The sequence below is a fragment of the Barbatula barbatula genome, assembly GCF_947034865.1.
Source record: "Barbatula barbatula genome assembly, chromosome: 18".
Classification (NCBI taxonomy): Eukaryota; Metazoa; Chordata; class Actinopteri; order Cypriniformes; family Nemacheilidae; genus Barbatula; species Barbatula barbatula.
In genome coordinates, this window is record NC_136781.1 from 229,112 (window position 1) to 246,154 (window position 17,043).

The following is a 17,043-nucleotide window of genomic DNA, read 5'->3' on the forward strand; positions in this document are numbered from 1 at the left end:
TTAGAATTAGCATCCTTTTTTGGGCAGGACCTCACCAGATGTCCCATTTCCCCACAACTAAAGCATTTCATGCTATTCGTCGTGGCAAAAATTACATATTTGAAATCGTCCTGACTGAAATTAAAAGACAAATCCAAATCCTCTCTATTGTCCTTTAAAAACCATGTACACAAAACATCTAAAAGCGAGGAGACGAGGAGGGATATTGAGGAGCACCAGGGTAATTGTTCATGTTCTTTGTTTCCTTTCTAATTTGCACACAACGAATTTATGCTTTAAAACTTACAATTAAATGACATTTTATCATTATTTTGATGAGTTGAAGAAAGTGATTCAATGACTCATAAAGCAAATCTGGTTGTACTTAAAATTGAAGGCGGTAATTTTAGCACTGCAGGGACTTTGTGTGTGCACGTGTGAATAGATAAACAAACACACTGGTGGGTATCAGTGATAAACTGTTATAGTTGTCAAATATGTTCAGCCGCTGTCACGTGCGATCCAGCAGGTGGCAGCAGATCGTCTTGTGACCCCTGATGAACGCTAGTGCGCAGGCGCGTCTCTGTTGAAAACGATCGGTCAATTCATGTTATAAACTGTACTCAGCCAATAAACATTGTTCAAAACGGTTTTTATCGCCAAATGTAATGTTCGTTTGGTAGAACTGGCACGAGAAACACTGTTGAGTTGTAAGTGCTCAGTGTGAACAGCAGAGGGCGCCACAGCCTCGAAAACTCATACAGTAACGGTACCGTGTACTACACAACTTACACTAAAAAGACCGGTTGACTTATTACATGGTAAAAATGAATATGAAGGACCTAAAACTATTCATGATAAGGAAATTAGATATATGAATACTTGCTCTGATACAATACAAACACGATTTAATATGTATTCATGCTAGTGGAACTGCTCACTGTAACCAGTGGAATTCCTGTATGAAGGGTTTATGAGCAATGTATGTAAAGTGTAAATTCTGACTGTAAACATTGCAAATTGTGTAGTGAGGAACGCGTAAATGTATAAGTGCAGTTCTATTCTGCATCAATATACATACTAAAAGTAGCATTCTGTATATTATATCAACACTTAATGAGTATTATAATATTGAGTTTGAGAGTTAATGTAGATGTTAGTTTGAGTTTAGTGGGTGGAATGAACAGAGAGTGTGCCAGTGGAGTCAGCCTGGCGCCGAGAGGTCCTGTGTGTTTGTGGTGTGTGTGTGTGTGTGTGTGCGTGTGTGTGCGTGCGTGTGTGTGTGTCTATTTCCTGTTCATAAATTATGAGCGAGAGAATAGAAGCTGCAGTGAGAGAGATAAGCGGAGAAAGTTTAACAGCCTCTGTGTGCCTTTATTTCTAATTAAACTAACACCCTTTTTTCCTAAACACTCGACATGATGTGTACATTTATGAGGGAGAAGTAAATTGTGTATCCACTCTCACACACACAGAGACACACAAACACAGGTGTTTATTTGGTTTGTTGGAGAATGTAGAAATGTTACACAGAAACACAGACATTTTTGTTAGATGATCTCACTGAAGTCCATAAAAACACTGTTAAGTTTCACACTCTTAGAAACACACTGTAACTACAAATATCTAGAACCAGCTGTTGAAATTTTGGAGAACATGTGCTTCTTATTGAAATGACGAATAGTTTTTATACTTGAATGCACAAAACCTTCAGCAGAACTATTTGATCTTATGGAGGTTATGTGTGCTGCTCACTTACACACGCTTTGATTAAACTCTGAACATTGTCAGAAAGTAAAAAGGGTTTTGCTGTGTATGGAGAGAGAGAGAGAGAGAGAGAGAGAGAGAGAGAGAGATGGGCCAAACCAAACTGGACAAAACACCCAACTGAGACCCTGCAAACAGAAATGTGTAAAAACATTCTACGGGTTCAACGCAAAACCCCAAACAACGCCTGCAGAGCAGAATTAGGACTATATCCTCTAATAATTAAAATACAAAAAAGAGCGATTCAATTCTATAACCACCTTAAGAACAGCGATACAGAATCACTCCATCACAAAGCCTTACGTCATCAGGAGCTGAACCCAGAGAAAAGTTGTCTCATCCAACTGATCTCAGAACTAACTCTAAAACCCCAAACGTGTCCAACTGAACCCCAAACTCCAGCCAGAATTAACCAAATGATAAAAACACAAAAAGAAAAATATCTCAAACACTGGACAGAAGCAACAGCTCAGCAAAGTAAACTTGAATGCTATCGGTCATTAAACAGAGAATATAAAGCGGCAGAATACCTCAAAAGCGTATCAGACCCTAAACTAAGAAAAGTGTTGACCATGTACAGACTCAGTGAACACAAGCTCACTGTGGAGACGGGCCGACACAGACAGACATGGACTCCAAGAGAAGAGCGACTGTGTCCACACTGCACACAGAGACAAGTGGAAACAGAGCTGCACTTTTATGTCTGTATTGATGTGTACATATTGTTTCTTATATAGGATACTCTTATTTTATTTAATACAGAATGTTTATATTTAATCTTCCTGCTTTGGCAATGTAAAACACTTTTTATCATGCCAATAAAGCTTTTTTGAATCTTGAATCTTGAGAGAGAGAGAGAAAGAGAGAGAGAGAGAGAGAGAGAGTATTGTAGGACAGTCCAGACACACTTAATTAACACACATATTCATTAATTTAATAAGTGTATGATGTAATGTGTTTGGTGTGTGTAATGTAATATGATAGAACAGAAGCTGTCAGATGTGATTTATATAAAAAACTGACCTGAAAGAAACCAGCTACCACACCTTGTGCCTCTTGTCTCTCTTTTGTTCATTTATGTCTGTCTTTCTCTCTGATCTCTGATATTATCTTGTATAAATATAATGTCTGTATCTTTATATGTCTGTTCCATTGCGGTGGGGTGTGGCAACAAATAGGTTTAGCATGCAATAGGCCTACACACTGTGTGTGTGTCCACTATAAAGGTTGTTAATCTCACAGGATGTGTGTGTGGTTTAACCTGACTGCATGTGTGTGTGTGTAACTGAGGGTCAGTTGTGTCCTGGGGGTTAGATCGTTGGGCTTGTGATCAGAAGGTTCTAATCTCGTGCCAGCAGGTCATGACTGAAGGGCCCTTGAGCAAGACACCTTACCCCTGATCGCTCTGCAGTAATGTGCCACTGTATAAAACTACTTGTAAGTCGCTTTGGATAAAAGCGTCTGCCAAATGAATAAATGGAACTGTTCTGTTCAAGGACTTTAAAATCAAAGTGTGTTTAATGAAACACACACACATGTTCTGCTTTCCCGTGTCTCAGTGGTTAGAGCAGGCACTCGCAATGCCAAGGTCATGGGTTTGATCTCAGGGGATTGAACATCCTCACAAACAGTGTAAAGTACAATGCAATGTTAGTCCTTTTTTTGGATAAAAGCATCCGCCAAGTGCATAAATGTAATAAAATGTAAACATATGAACAAAACAACATAATTCAGGTTATGCAAAGTGTGAGGTCAGATATAATGTTTGACTCCTTCATCCCTCAAGAACACAACACACTGAACCAGAGCGATCGGTGTGTTTTACATGTGTATGTATGATGCTCCTCTCTATTCTTCAGGTAAACCACACGTGATGCTCGTGCAGCTCAACTTGAAGAACAACACAAAAGTCATGGGTTCAATTCTCATGTTAAACACACGCAAAAAAGTAATGAAGCTAATGCGTGACCTCTCTTCACATGAATCATGTCATCTGTTAGCGTTTAACAAGCTTTAGCTGAATTTTCCGTCTGATGTCATTTCAACATGGACATGCAGTGACATCACAACACAATCACGTGCGCGGCACTGATTCTGTCCAGACTTCTGCTGAAGACAGAACCACCCGACTGATCTCAGATCTGCATTACATCAACTTGTTGTTCTTATGGGGTGTGATCACTGGAAACACTGGATCCAGCAGCTGAGAGAGTTCCGGTTCTGTGTGTTTGAAACGCCGTCGCCATGATGACAGCACACGACTGTGGACGAGAAACACAGTTTTTAATTTGCACGACACAACTCAACAGACATGCACTTTAATTCACTCCAACATGATCATCCTCTGCCAATATTTAACTTGATCTGACATTAACGTTCAGAGATTCATGAAACGCTTTCTTACCAACATCTAACCAATCACAGAGTCTCTTATGGAATGTCTGGAATCCGTCTGTCATTCCCGCTGCCGTGAGTCGTGATAACTCTGAATAATTATTCCTATTCTGTTCTTGAAGCATTCAAGTTTATGACACCCCAGTGATCCTGACGGTCTTCTGTGTAATAGTGTGATTTATTGAGCTGATTAACTGCCTCTCACCGTCATGCCGCTTTACACCCGTGGGCTCCATCACACAGAATAATTGCAATACCAGAAAAATATAAAGGAATGACTTAAAGACAGACCCCAGTTGATTATGGGTGTGGTGCGCTGACTTCTACACATATACAGTAGAGTAGAGTAGATTGTGGTTTTTGTGTGTGATTTCAGTTTTGTTTCAGGTGGACACTGACGTCTCTTATTTTTTTAGTGTATCAGTGATGCTAAACAAACATCAGTAATAAAAAAGCTGAAGTCCAGTTCAAAGTGTGTGTGTTAGCTTGAACAGGTTAATGAAAATAAGTTTCTTGGCGTGATCATTGATGACAAAATAAGTTGGAACATTCATGTAAACCATGTATATAATAAACTTTCTAGAAGCGTTGCAGTACCGAATAAAGCAAATCACTCCACATTCTTTATTGTGCACTTATATGACCATATTTAAATGACTGCATGGAGGATCAGGTATAAAAGCACACTGCCATCACTATCTATGTTTAGAAAAAAGAGCGATTATGATCATTTACAATACCGGTTTTCAGAGATCATAAAACATGTGATGAAGATAGAAGAAGGGTTTTGAACAAGATGTATTCACCAACTTTTTATTTATTGTATTGTTTTGCTGTCTTGTTTTTTGTGTGTTTGTCTGATTTTTCATTATTTATCTATTTAAATGTTACCATGCAGATTTTTTTGTGGTGGTGATAAAAACAAACACATGCAGTAAATTGTAATTAGTGTATTCATGTAGGTTTATGGTGAGAGAACTACAAAGATAATATGATGATCTTAAATGCCTAGTGGAGAAGGACTAAGCTGTTGCTTCTTCCTACTCGTTTTCAGATATGTGTATTGTTTATTTGCTTAAATTGTATTATTTGTAAATGTTCGAAAACTTTCTGCTCTCTCTCTCCCGTAGATATGAACCTTACGGGATTCACAATAAATTCATTATTGTCCTATAAATCCCAGTTGCGCAAGTGTTCTAAAGAAACAACCGGAAAGTGGCTGGTTTGACGTCAAGATGGGAGGAGTTGTGTAGTGACGTCACAGTGGGGCGCGGCAGGGTTTATTTGTGTGAGGCTCGCGCAGGACACTCAGTCAAACTTTCACTGATCGACACTTCAGTGTGTGTGTGTGTGTGGTGTGTGTGTGTGTGTGTGTGTGTTGTTATTGACAAGTGGTCGTGTGTGTGTGTGTGTGTCGGGATGGTTTATTACTCATGATGAAGTTTCTCGTTCTGGAGTTCTATAGCATCAGGTGAGATTCCGCGCGCGGACAAAGAGAGAGAGAGAGACAGAGAGAGAGAGAGACAGAGAGGAGAGAGAGAGAGAGAGAGAGAGAGAGAGAGAGACAGAGAGAGAGAGACAGAGAGAGAGAGAGAGAGAGAGAGAGAGAGAGAGAATGTTACACAGAATGTTTATATTTAATCTTCCTGCTTTTTTGAATCTTGAGAGAGAGAGAGAGAGAGAGAGAGAGAGAGAGAGAGAGACAGAGAGAGAGAGAGAGAGAGAGAGACAGAGAGAGACAGAGAGAGAGAGAGAGACACAGAGAGAGAGACAGAGAGAGAGACAGAGAGAGAGAGAGAGAGACACGCGAGTCTTAAATGTCCCAATATGTTTTAATGTAACAAACAATAATCGTAAATAATCCTGTGTTTAATATATATATTCTTGAGACTTTATTCAGATTTCTGTAGTGTTTATTCAGTAGCCTATGTTGATGTCGGTTGTTATTTTATTCGTTTGTAAATATATTTAGCATATAGTTGGTAAACTTTAAAATGAAGCAAAACTAAATAACATGTCAGTAGGTGGTATAGTCAAGTCAACTTTATTTATATTGACTAAAGCAAAACATTTCAAACGTAAAAGTAAAAACAAGAAGGTGATGAAAACACAAGACGGTTATCACTGAGAATCACACATTTAAGATAAAGGAGAGAGAAGCACGTGTCAAATATAAAAACGACTATAAATTCCTATATGCAATATGAATGAAGTGAAACATTAAAATACTAAAGCTTGTATTTATTTATTGTGTGTGTGTGTGTTTGCTGTCAGGTTGTTTTGATGGCTGCTGTGATCTTCACGCTGCTGTTTGTCCTCGTTTCTTCTCCCGTCATCAGCCCGCGGGTCACCGGCGCGCGGCGGCTGCCCGACATCATTGTTATCGGGGTGAGGAAGGGCGGGACGCGCGCGCTGATCGAGATGTTGAAACTTCACGGATCTGTCGTCGCCGCGCGGAATGAAGTTCACTTCTTCGACTGGGACAGTCACTACCGGCGCGGGCTGGACTGGTACCGGTCACAGATGCCGTACGCCCAGCCGGGTCAGCTGACGGTGGAAAAGACACCCGCCTACTTCACCTCCGTCAAAGTCCCCGAGCGCGTCCTGCGCCTGAAGCCGGATGTCAAACTGCTGCTGATCGTGCGGGACCCGACGACGCGTCTGCTGTCCGATTACACGCAGGTGTTCCACAACCAGCTGGAGAAACACAAACACCCGCTGCCGCTCGAGACTCTGATCATGCGCGAGGGTGAGCTGAACCCGAACTACAAGCCCTTAAACCGCAGCCTGTATCACGTGCACCTGGAACGCTGGCTCGCCGTGTTCCCTAAAGACAGCATCCACCTGGTGGACGGGGACGCGCTGATTCAACACCCGCTGCCGGAAATAAAGAAGGTGGAGAAGTTCCTACAGCTCGAGCCGCACATCAACGCCTCAAACTTTTACTTCAACGCCACGCGCGGGTTTTACTGTCTGCGTGCACGCGGGCGCGACCGATGCCTGCACGGGTCGAAGGGTCGCAAACACCCGCCGGTGGCTCCGGACATCCTGCAGAAACTCTACGAGTACTTCCGTGAACCCAACCGGAGGTTCTTTGATTTGGTGGGACGAACCTTTGACTGGATGTGAGAGACGAAAACCCCGAAAAATCTAACGACGAACGGTGCTGAAGGGAAGGAACATAACTGGATGGGTTTGAATGGGTCTACATTATAATCACTTAAATGTATTTGTGGTGAAACATTTATTTTCAGTACATGAAGCTTAATTTACTGCTGCTACATTATAAAATGTGTTTGTGTATTTAAATCATTCAGCATTACAAAACCTCATTGTATATGCAAGTTTATATGTTCTCTTATATCAAATATTTTTTTAAATGAAGGAAGATTATGTTCATAAAGTATTTTTGTTATCATTTGGTTGGCTGTGGATTTCTATCTCTCTCTCTCTGTGTGTGTTCGGTTTAAATTCTGATCATATTTCTGCGGTGAGTGTGAAGAATGTGAGTTTAAGTTTATACAGAATGCCAGATGAAAACAGACGGAATTGGATGTTTTCCAAAGGTTCATTTTGTTCAGTCAGTGATGTGAACTGTGATTGTGTAACGGAGCAAAGCTGTAACATGAGATCGATGCATTCTTGTGCTGTGTTATCTCTGTGAGTCTTAAACACAAGTATGAACACAATCAGGCTCGGCTCCAGAGGTGGGCCAAGTGAATTTTCAAGTGCGAGGAAGGGGGGGGGGGGTAACTATACATAAATATATTAACTATTTAGCTTTTGAATTATTCTTTGTTTGGTCATCAGATGCTTTTATCCAAAGTGATGTATATTGCATTATCCTATACATTTGTTTCTAAGTAGGCCTATGTGCAATCGCCTGAGATCAAACCTACGACCTTGGTGTTGTTAGCGGCTGCTCTAACCACTACAGAAAAACAGTATTAACATTGTATTACATTTTTTTATTAAAAAAAAAGAGCTATTCACATAACTATAATATTCACATAACTATTCTTTCTGCTCATTTTAGAGAATTCTGTCAAACTCATCCATGTCAGTCCATGTGTTATTGCTTTTTCCATGAGCTAAAACGTTTTTAAAGGTTTTTTCCTCTCATGAAGTATTGTTCGATGTCCAGGGCTCGCATGGCGGCAGCTCCGTTCAATGGAACAGTATTTTCACAGCAACGGTGGTTCACAGATCCTCTCTTTCAACGGCTCTGGGTGGACACAGGGTGGGCAAAGTCCCCCTCATTGCATACAGGTGTTTTTCCTAATACTTTTAATTGTGCTGCCATTTTTAAAGAAAAAAAACTCAGACTCGTCTCTTTTAGAGACGTATTGAACAATTTCTAACATTTCATTTTTAAGTAAGATTTTAGAAAAAGTTGTATTAGGACAGCTTAAACAATTCTTAGATGATTATAATATTTGATAGAAATATCAGTCAGGTTTTAGACAATGTCATAAAACTGAAGTAGCATTATTAAGGTTTGTAAATGTTCTGAGATGAAATACTGACAGCAATACATCTGTCTCAATCCCTTTTTATTTAAGTGCAGCATTTGATACGGTTGATCCTTGTATTCTGCTAAAAAGACCAGTGTGTACAGTAGGTCTCTCTTGTAAAGTTTTTAATTGGTTCAAAACTACAGATAGATATGGTTTAGTTAATAATGATATGTCAGATACTCATGAATTATTTGATGGTGTCCCTCAAGGATCAATTATTGGGCCAGTTTTATTTTGTAAACATACATTTATTATTTAAAGTTTATTTAGAATGTCTGCTGCTTCAACTGCGAATGCAAACAGAGGTTATGTACTCCAAGTGTTAGATTATGATTGGTTAAGTCTATACGTAGTAAGTGACGTGTAAGATTGAGTCTTCCCAGCAGAACTTGCGCTGAGACTACATTTGCGAATGTCTGTCAAATATATATTTCATATCCTTCTCTAAGATCCTCTAGTGCTGGTCTTTTGGAATATCGCATAGTCCATTTTAGGCAATCTGGTGGTACCTCATTTAGTTATTATACTCCAAATAATAAAAAAAATTCTGTAGTAAGAGAATCACAAAGTATTTATATTTTTAAAAATCGTCTGAAAACAAACCCCTTTAAAAATTGCCAATGACAAAAGTGGTTTTAGCTGCGTTTAATCCTTCTCTTAATTGTTGCTTTTTCTTTTATTTAAATGTTTTGATTTTTTGTGTCTTTTTTGTATTATTATAATTATTATATTATGCCATTTGTAATATTTAGCAGTTTTTGCACATGTGAAGCACTTTGTGTAACATTTTATGTATGAAGAGTGCTATATAAATAAAAGTTTATTATTATTATTGGTTAACTTTGATTAGCTGCACCTGATGTGATTGGCTGATGCAAGCTTGACTCACGTGACCTGCCAGAACTGAAGCGACACATAATTTCTGCTGAAAAAATAACATTCTGATCTTTATTATCTTGATAAATAATCAGAGGTGTGTGTTTGTTTGTGTAAATGGATCAATAGGAAATGATTGTTTCCTGTACTGTACTTTACTCGAACAGCCACACAGCCCGACAGACTCAAGTGAGCGACTGGTCTCTGCTCACTGATGAATGATAGACTTGAGTGTGTGCGTGTGTGTGTTAGAAACACAAAAGTGTTTGTAAGATACCCTGACAGGACCCGTCATTCACATGGATATTAAGCATAAACAAATAAATGAAGCTTAATGGTTTTTAACATATTAAAGACGTTTTTGTTGTGGGTTGAAGGTGTGTGTGTGTGTGTGTGTGTGTGTGTTCCGTGTACAGAAGGTTTGATGTTAATCACACACACAGGAAGTGAGTGAAGAAGTCCCAGCCGGGGGGGGGGGGCATCACCACACACTCACCAGAATAGCTGTGAATTATTCTCTCTCTCTCACACACACTGTCCAACATCGCCTTGCTGCGCTCAACAGGAGCAGGTAAGCTGCTCTTCACACTTCTGCTCTGTGTCTTGAATCTGTTCATGAATGCAAAACACTGTGTGTGTGTGTGTGTGTGTGTGTTTGTGTGTGTGTGTGTGTGTGTGTGTGTGTGCGTGTGTATTGCTTAACTGTTTGCTTGATTTGCATACTTTCTTTAAAATATAGAATGTATAAAGTGAACTCATGCACCTGCTGTGGATTCTGGGCCGATTAGGTCACAGTATCTCTCCTACAAATGATGTTTTTTCAAACGTAATATAAATACAAGAAACTGACAGAAGAACACTTGCTGTATAATACCTACTAAACTAGTAGTGTTCTGTAGTGAATCACTTGTTCACTTGTTGTTTAGCGGCAATACAAATGAGTGATGTAGTTGTAAACCATAGTTGTGAACTCAAAGTAAACTTAACTTTAAAGTAAACTAAATTTAAAGCGCTTTTATAAACTTAAAAGTAGGACAATTTAGTGAAATAGCGCAACTAGTGTACTGATATTTGTATTTTTTAAATGTATCTAATATAAATTTACATAAATACAACAACAAAAGCTTATTTAATTATTTTTCATACAAAACCTATAAATGCATTTTCTTAATTGAATTCATCGTTTTTACGAACATCATGTTTTATGGCAGTCAGTGTTCACCTCATGAATATATTAACACAACTGTTGTTTAACGTTTGAGAAGTGCATGTTGAAACACCACAGCTCATAAATAAATAAATGGATATGTACATGATATTCAGTGTAGAAGAGATAGATAGTCAGATTGTGTTTTTGCTTCAGTTGTGGCCATGAGAACATCAGTAAATCTGCTGATATGACTTGTCTTTCTTTAACAATGATCTATTTATCTCGTGGCCACATTCGGTTCATTCTTAGACTCACAGAATCCACACAATAGATTTGATTCTCTTTGTCTTTAAGAAGAAACAAGTCTGAGTTCTCTACTTCACATTAAAGCCCAGAGGAGATAATATTGCTCCGAGGTTTCTCTTTCTAGCTAAGGAGATCTGATCTTAGTCTCGGGTGATTCTCTGAGAATCAGATGAGAGGGTAATTGTGTAAACTTATGAAAACTCTGGAGGTGTAAATGAATGTAGATTGTGGAGGTCAAATAATCTGGATTTAATGAGAAATGTTTGAGTTCATATTGAGATCTTCAATAATATTTTGACAAATCTGAGCTCAGTTTGACACATCGTTGAGATATAATTACAAGACTAAAACTCAATAATCTTAATAATTATTGTTTAGATATTGAAATATTACACTGGAGATATGATGAAGGACGTAGAGTATGTTATTCTGCTGTTGATTGTGTTGAATAGTGTGACATTTACATTACACATGTTATTTACGGTCTTTTTCATTGAAATATAATTTTAGACATTTTAAGCTTAATATCAACATCTGAATAGTGAATATAAATGAGGTGAGAATGATTCTTACTGTAAATCCCCGAGTGTTCCTGTTAATATATACAGTATATTCTTAACATCAGACACATGAATGTGACGTGTGTGAGATATTCACACATCAAATGACAACCCACAAGCTGCTACAAATAACTCAACCAGTTAGTTATTAAATATGAAAATATAAGCTAATAAGCAATGAACAAATTCTAAACGCTGTTTGAATCTGACCCATCGTGTCATTTGACAATTTTCACATTTGTCAGTTGTCCTGCGGTGTGTCGAGGAAGTTTTGTGTGATGTTCTAAAAAGGTGAACCATCGCTTACATTGAAAAGAAAAATAACATCGAGGCTTGTGGGTGGGGTCTTTTCACTTGAGCCACTTGGCAACCACACATTAGCACACTTCCCACCATAGCAACTGCATAGCCACATCCCAGTGATGCGTTTGACACGGACCGATCCCAACATTCACATGAACTCTATATAGAACGGGTGTAGTTTGATTTGTTTCAGAGAGCTGGTGTGTGTGGAGCTGTTCTCAGATCAGCTGTGTGAATGTATGACTGACAGGAAAGATGACAGGAAACCAGCTACAAGAGCTTCACACTAAAATTAGATCTGTGTCAGAAGAAGCTGCGCACATCACAAACAATCACATCTAATCGGCATCTGTCGTGGGTTTGTGTGTGTTGACAGGAGGTATCAGAAATGATGTGTCTTCTTTAATAATGGTGAGTGAAAAACTGAAGCTGCATCATCAATTCTTTCTGATTTATTAATAATGTGTGTGTGTGTGTGTGTGTTTGTGTGTGTGATGAGTTATTGAGCCGTGTTGTGATCAGTGTTGTATTTTCAGGAAGGCATTAACAGATTGAATCGTGACAGACCCACACAAGGTTTGTAAAAATGAATCAAACAATCACATGGCAGCATGGCTGGGTCAGCCTTCACCGATTAAACTAAGACAAACCCACAAAGTATTTTGATCATTTTAAATGACCACCTCAACAACTTTTGCAACCACCGTTATTTTGAAAATGATTTAACTTTCATACAAAAATGCCTTGTGTTCATCTGTATGTCTCCATCTAGTGATGACTGTCTGTTTGTGCAACTCAAGAATCTCACAACCTTAAAGGGGTCATATGGCGTGAATACGTGTTCTTCTGTGTCTTTGGTGTGTTGTGAGTTGGTCATGCATGTATTAGACACCTAAAATTGCAAAAATGAAAGTCTGGGAACAAAAGATACGTTCTATCTCAAAGCGAATGCTCACCCAGACCTGCATGAAACACCTTGTGTAGCCACACCCACACAAATCGTCTCCGGTTACTTTCGTAACCTCGGTTCCCTGAGAAGCGGGAACGAGACATTGCGGAGACCGCATATGAAACTCCTCCTCTTTTTCACTTTTCCTGAAGTCCTATAGGATAACGCCAGTAAAACTGGCCAATTGTCGCAAGACATGTACAGTATGCAAATACTGACGAGTCTAGACAGTATGAATACAGTGCATGTGACGACAATCCTCAGAATCTACGAGAGAACGCCCGCCCGGTGATAAGCGACGAACACGGCGTTCTACGCAATGTCTCGTTCCCGCTTCTCAGGGAAGCGAGGTTACGAAAGTAACTGGAGACGTTCCCTTTCGAGAGCGGTCACTTCGACATTGCAGAGACCGCATATGGAACGGTAGTACAAGCCCGCCGTGAGAGCTAGCAAAAACAGCCCGACAAATGGAATAACACACAAAGTATGTGGAGCAAACAAATCAACCATTCGCGAGGTCGCCCCAAGCGTTGACAGCTGATTGGCTGAAACCAGCCTATGAACTGCTAGATCACTGAACACACCAATGAACTGCTAGATTGGGCTCTTGGCAAATTTACATATCCAACGAACGCAAGCGGGCTGCGCTGAACAGGGCAGACACCACAGCAGTAGAACCAGCACGGAATCCCGGGCGATATAATAGCTAACATAAGTACACCAAGCACAGTGTAAACAGCAATGCGGCAACAACTGTGTAGCACAATACATTACAAGGTAGAAGATAAAGCGTGATAGCAATCCCGGCCGTGCGATCAATGTAAGCCCGCAAGACCCTTATTGGGCAGACCGCTCTCTGTGCGTTAGTATCCTGTGAGTCTGACGACTCGGAAGACAAAGCGGGCAAGAAATGACCTGCGCTCTAAAAGGGGTAGACATGGACTTTGGCACATAACCCGATTTCGGCCGGAGAGTGACGCTGCAGTCGCCGGGTCCAAAACGAATGAAATCAGCGCCGACTGAGAGTGCTTGTTAATCCCCTATGCGTTTAGCCGAAGCAAGAGCAAGAAGGAGAACGGTTTTTAGAGTGAGCTCTCTTACAGAAGCCGCGTCCAAAGGCTAGAAAAGAGGGAGAAGAGAGAGGTTTCAACACCAGCGCTGTCCCAAGGCGGCACCGAAGGGGTTCGCGGGGGGAAAAGTCTCCTCGCTCCTCTGAGGAATCTGACCACCAGCATGTCCCTACCAATCGATTGCCCATCAACCGGGGGACGAAACGAGGCGATAGCCGGCACATAAACCTTCAGCGTTGAAGGGAGGCCGCCGTTGTCCAGCCTGTGCTGCAGGAAAGATAAAATATCAGACACAGGGCAGGACGCCGGGTTGATATTGTTACTGCTGCACCATTTAGCAAACACCCCCCATTTTAGAGCGTATAAACGCCTGGTAGACGGCGCACGAGACTCCGAAATAGTATCCAGTACACGCTGAGGGAGTGTAGTTAGAACGCCCGAAGCGGCCAGGCATGGAGGTTCCACAACTCTGGGCTGGGGTGCCAAATCGTGCCATTCACCTGGGACAACAGGTCTCTCCTGAGGGGAATCCGCCACGGCGGCACCGTCAACAACTTCCTCACGTCTGGAAACCATGGTTGATTCGGTCAAAACGGAGCGACGAGAAACACCGACGCCGTCTCCTCTCTGATTTTGCACAGCACTAGGGGTAAAATCTTCCCCGGAGGAAATTCGTAAAGCCGAACGTCCAGCCAACGCGCCGTCAGCGCATCGCTCCCCATGGGGGAGTGGATCAGCGAGAAATACAAAGGGCAGTGTGCGTTCTCACTTGTCGCGAATAGATCCACTTCCGCCTTCCCGAAGCGTTCCCAAATTAACAGGACTGAGTCGGGATGAAGCCTCCATTGCCCGTGCGGAAGACCCTCCCTCGAAAGCATGTCCGCTCCGTGGTTCAGATGACCGGGGATATCAGATCTACGGATACAAACCAGTTCCCGGGACGCACTTGTGCCAGGATCTGTTTTAGAGTTGTCATTCTGAACGCTCGCTTGTGAAGCGCTCGATTGACGGGTCTCAAGTCCAGTATCGGACGCAGACCACCATCTCTCTTTGGCACTACAAAATACCGGCTGCAAAACCCGCTTTCCCGCTCGTTCGGAGGGACACGCTCGATCACTCCTTTGTCGAGCAGGCTGCAGATTTCCTGCCTCAACACAGGCGCGTTTTGCGCTGACGTGAGCGACGGAACCACACCGATGAAGCGAGGAGGTCTGCACCTGAACTGCAGGGAGTACCCGTGTTCTATCACGTTTAGTAGCCAGAGAAAGATGCCTGGAATGGCTTTCCACGCGTCCAGAAACGGGCATAATGGCCGAATCTGTTCGGGGGTTACCGTCCGCGGACCGTTTAGGGGAGCACGCTGGCCCAGCGAGGATAAATGCACTGGCAGGAAAATGGCTCGCGTGTGAGAATCCAGCGGTCTCTCGTCCATGGGAGCCTCTGTGGACGAGGGAATGCTGGTTATAGCTGGGATTAACTGCGGCTTTGCGCTGCACCGTGGCAGGGCAAGGGACGCAGCATTGTGTGGGTGAGGGGGGAAGAGCTCCTCCTGTGAGCAGGTATGTGTTTTTATTGCATTCACACAACAACACTTACAACATTGTAATAATTGCCCGCAACCGTGGGGAGAAACTTTTGCAAACAGTGGCGTTCGGGGCCGCCGGCACGCTCACAGACTCTCTCCTTCTCTTCCCAGGTCCGTCAGGATGACGGCTTGGCAGCCGATGACGCTCCGCCGTTGTAGCGCGGACCTCTGTTCGGCCCGTACCTCTTCTTAGCTGGGCCCGACCATTGTTTAGGACGGACGTCCGGCTCTCGACCATGACTAGCCGGTTCGGGAGCCGCATGCTGCTTGGCGGGTCTCTGCAAGGAGTGAGACGCGGATGAAGAGTGCGCTCTGGGAGACGGTTGATAAACTCGTAGAGGCAGCACGTGACTCATAGCCTTGGCGCGCTTTTGCGCCTCACCGAAACGCTCTACTACCGACTCCACGACGTCACCAAAGAGGCCGGAGGGAGTGATCGGTGCGTTGAGAAGGGACTTACGATCAGCGTCTTTTAGATCCGGCAACGTAAGCCACAGATGACGGTGGAGGACGACCATAGACCCCATAGACCTGCCGATAGCTTGTGCGGTGCGCTTTGTGGCATGCGCACGTAACCGTGGGCTTCAGCCCCGACCATGTGGTCGAACATGGCTGGCGTAGCAGCGTGAACGCGCGAGAGACTCGCAGAATGCATCCTCTGCGTGAGCAAGGCCCAGGCAGGCAATGCAGTGCTTGTGAGTATCCTGCGGACCAATGGGGCCTGCGCAAGGAATTGTCGTCACATGCACTGTATTTATACTGTCTAGACTCGTCAGTATTTGCATACTGTACATGTCTTGCGACAATTGGCCAGTTTTACTGGCGTTATCCTATAGGATAAGTGAAAAAGAGGAGGAGTTTCATATGCGGTCTCCGCAATGTCGAAGTGACCGCTCTCAAAACGGAACTACATCATCTCGTGGAATGATTTGACTAAGACCGCCCAGATGTAAACACAAGTAAGGTGGGCGACCCATCAGTACAATTGAAGAGGAACCTAATGTTCAAAATATGGTCAGAGGCGTTACATTTCCGTCACATGCTTACAGTATTCCACCAATCACTACACATCGATTAACTGGCCAATCACAGCACACCTCGCTGTTCAGAGACATGAGCTTTGTAAAAATCAGCTCGTTTCAGAGAGGCGGAGCAAAGAGAAGATACATTACATCTAAAGATACATTACATCTAAAGCAAACCATAATATTCGCTTTAGCCGTGTCACATGACCCCTTTAAGATCACAAAATGATCAGGAGAATTACACTTGTGTGTGTGTGTGTGTGTGTGTGTGTGTGTGTGTGTGTAACAGACAGATATACTGATGGGCGATCACCTAAAAACCATATCACAAGTGTAAGTACTACCGAGTCACCTAAGTGTGTGTGTGTGTGTGTTTGGATCTCAGGTGTTGTTGTTATCTCAGTTTGTGTTTTGTAATTGTTATGTGAGGTTGTGTAATTGTTTTCAGCAGGATATTGTGCACACTCCTCCCCGTATCCCACGGACTGTCCAGCCAGGTGAGCAACACAATAACACACAATCATAGAGCAGATTTCATTGTGATCACAGACAGGTGTGTTTA

At 42.2% G+C, this 17,043-nt stretch overlaps 2 protein-coding genes across 4 annotated transcripts in view; both read left to right on the plus strand.

Annotated features, from left to right (window-relative positions):
- Window positions 1-5,366: 5,366 nt before the first annotated feature.
- On the plus strand, window positions 5,367-9,482 carry hs3st1 (heparan sulfate (glucosamine) 3-O-sulfotransferase 1). Its single transcript, XM_079479728.1, has 2 exons — window positions 5,367-5,611; window positions 6,415-9,482. Exon 2 carries the CDS (start codon window positions 6,424-6,426, stop codon window positions 7,267-7,269), a length of 846 nt encoding a protein of 281 aa, XP_079335854.1. The 5' UTR covers window positions 5,367-5,611; window positions 6,415-6,423; the 3' UTR covers window positions 7,270-9,482.
- Window positions 9,483-10,002: 520 nt separating this feature from the next.
- Window positions 10,003-17,043, plus strand: part of clnk (cytokine dependent hematopoietic cell linker) — a 10,474-nt gene continuing 3,433 nt past the window's right edge. For 2 of the 3 annotated variants that reach the window (XM_079480225.1, XM_079480223.1), the window contains exons 1-5: window positions 10,003-10,104; window positions 12,229-12,263; window positions 12,389-12,428; window positions 16,771-16,814; window positions 16,930-17,034. The gene's annotated coding sequence lies outside the window, so the exon portion shown is untranslated. The remainder of the gene's footprint in view (window positions 10,105-12,228; window positions 12,264-12,388; window positions 12,429-16,770; window positions 16,815-16,929; window positions 17,035-17,043) is intronic. The other variant, XM_079480224.1, reaches the window with a different exon arrangement.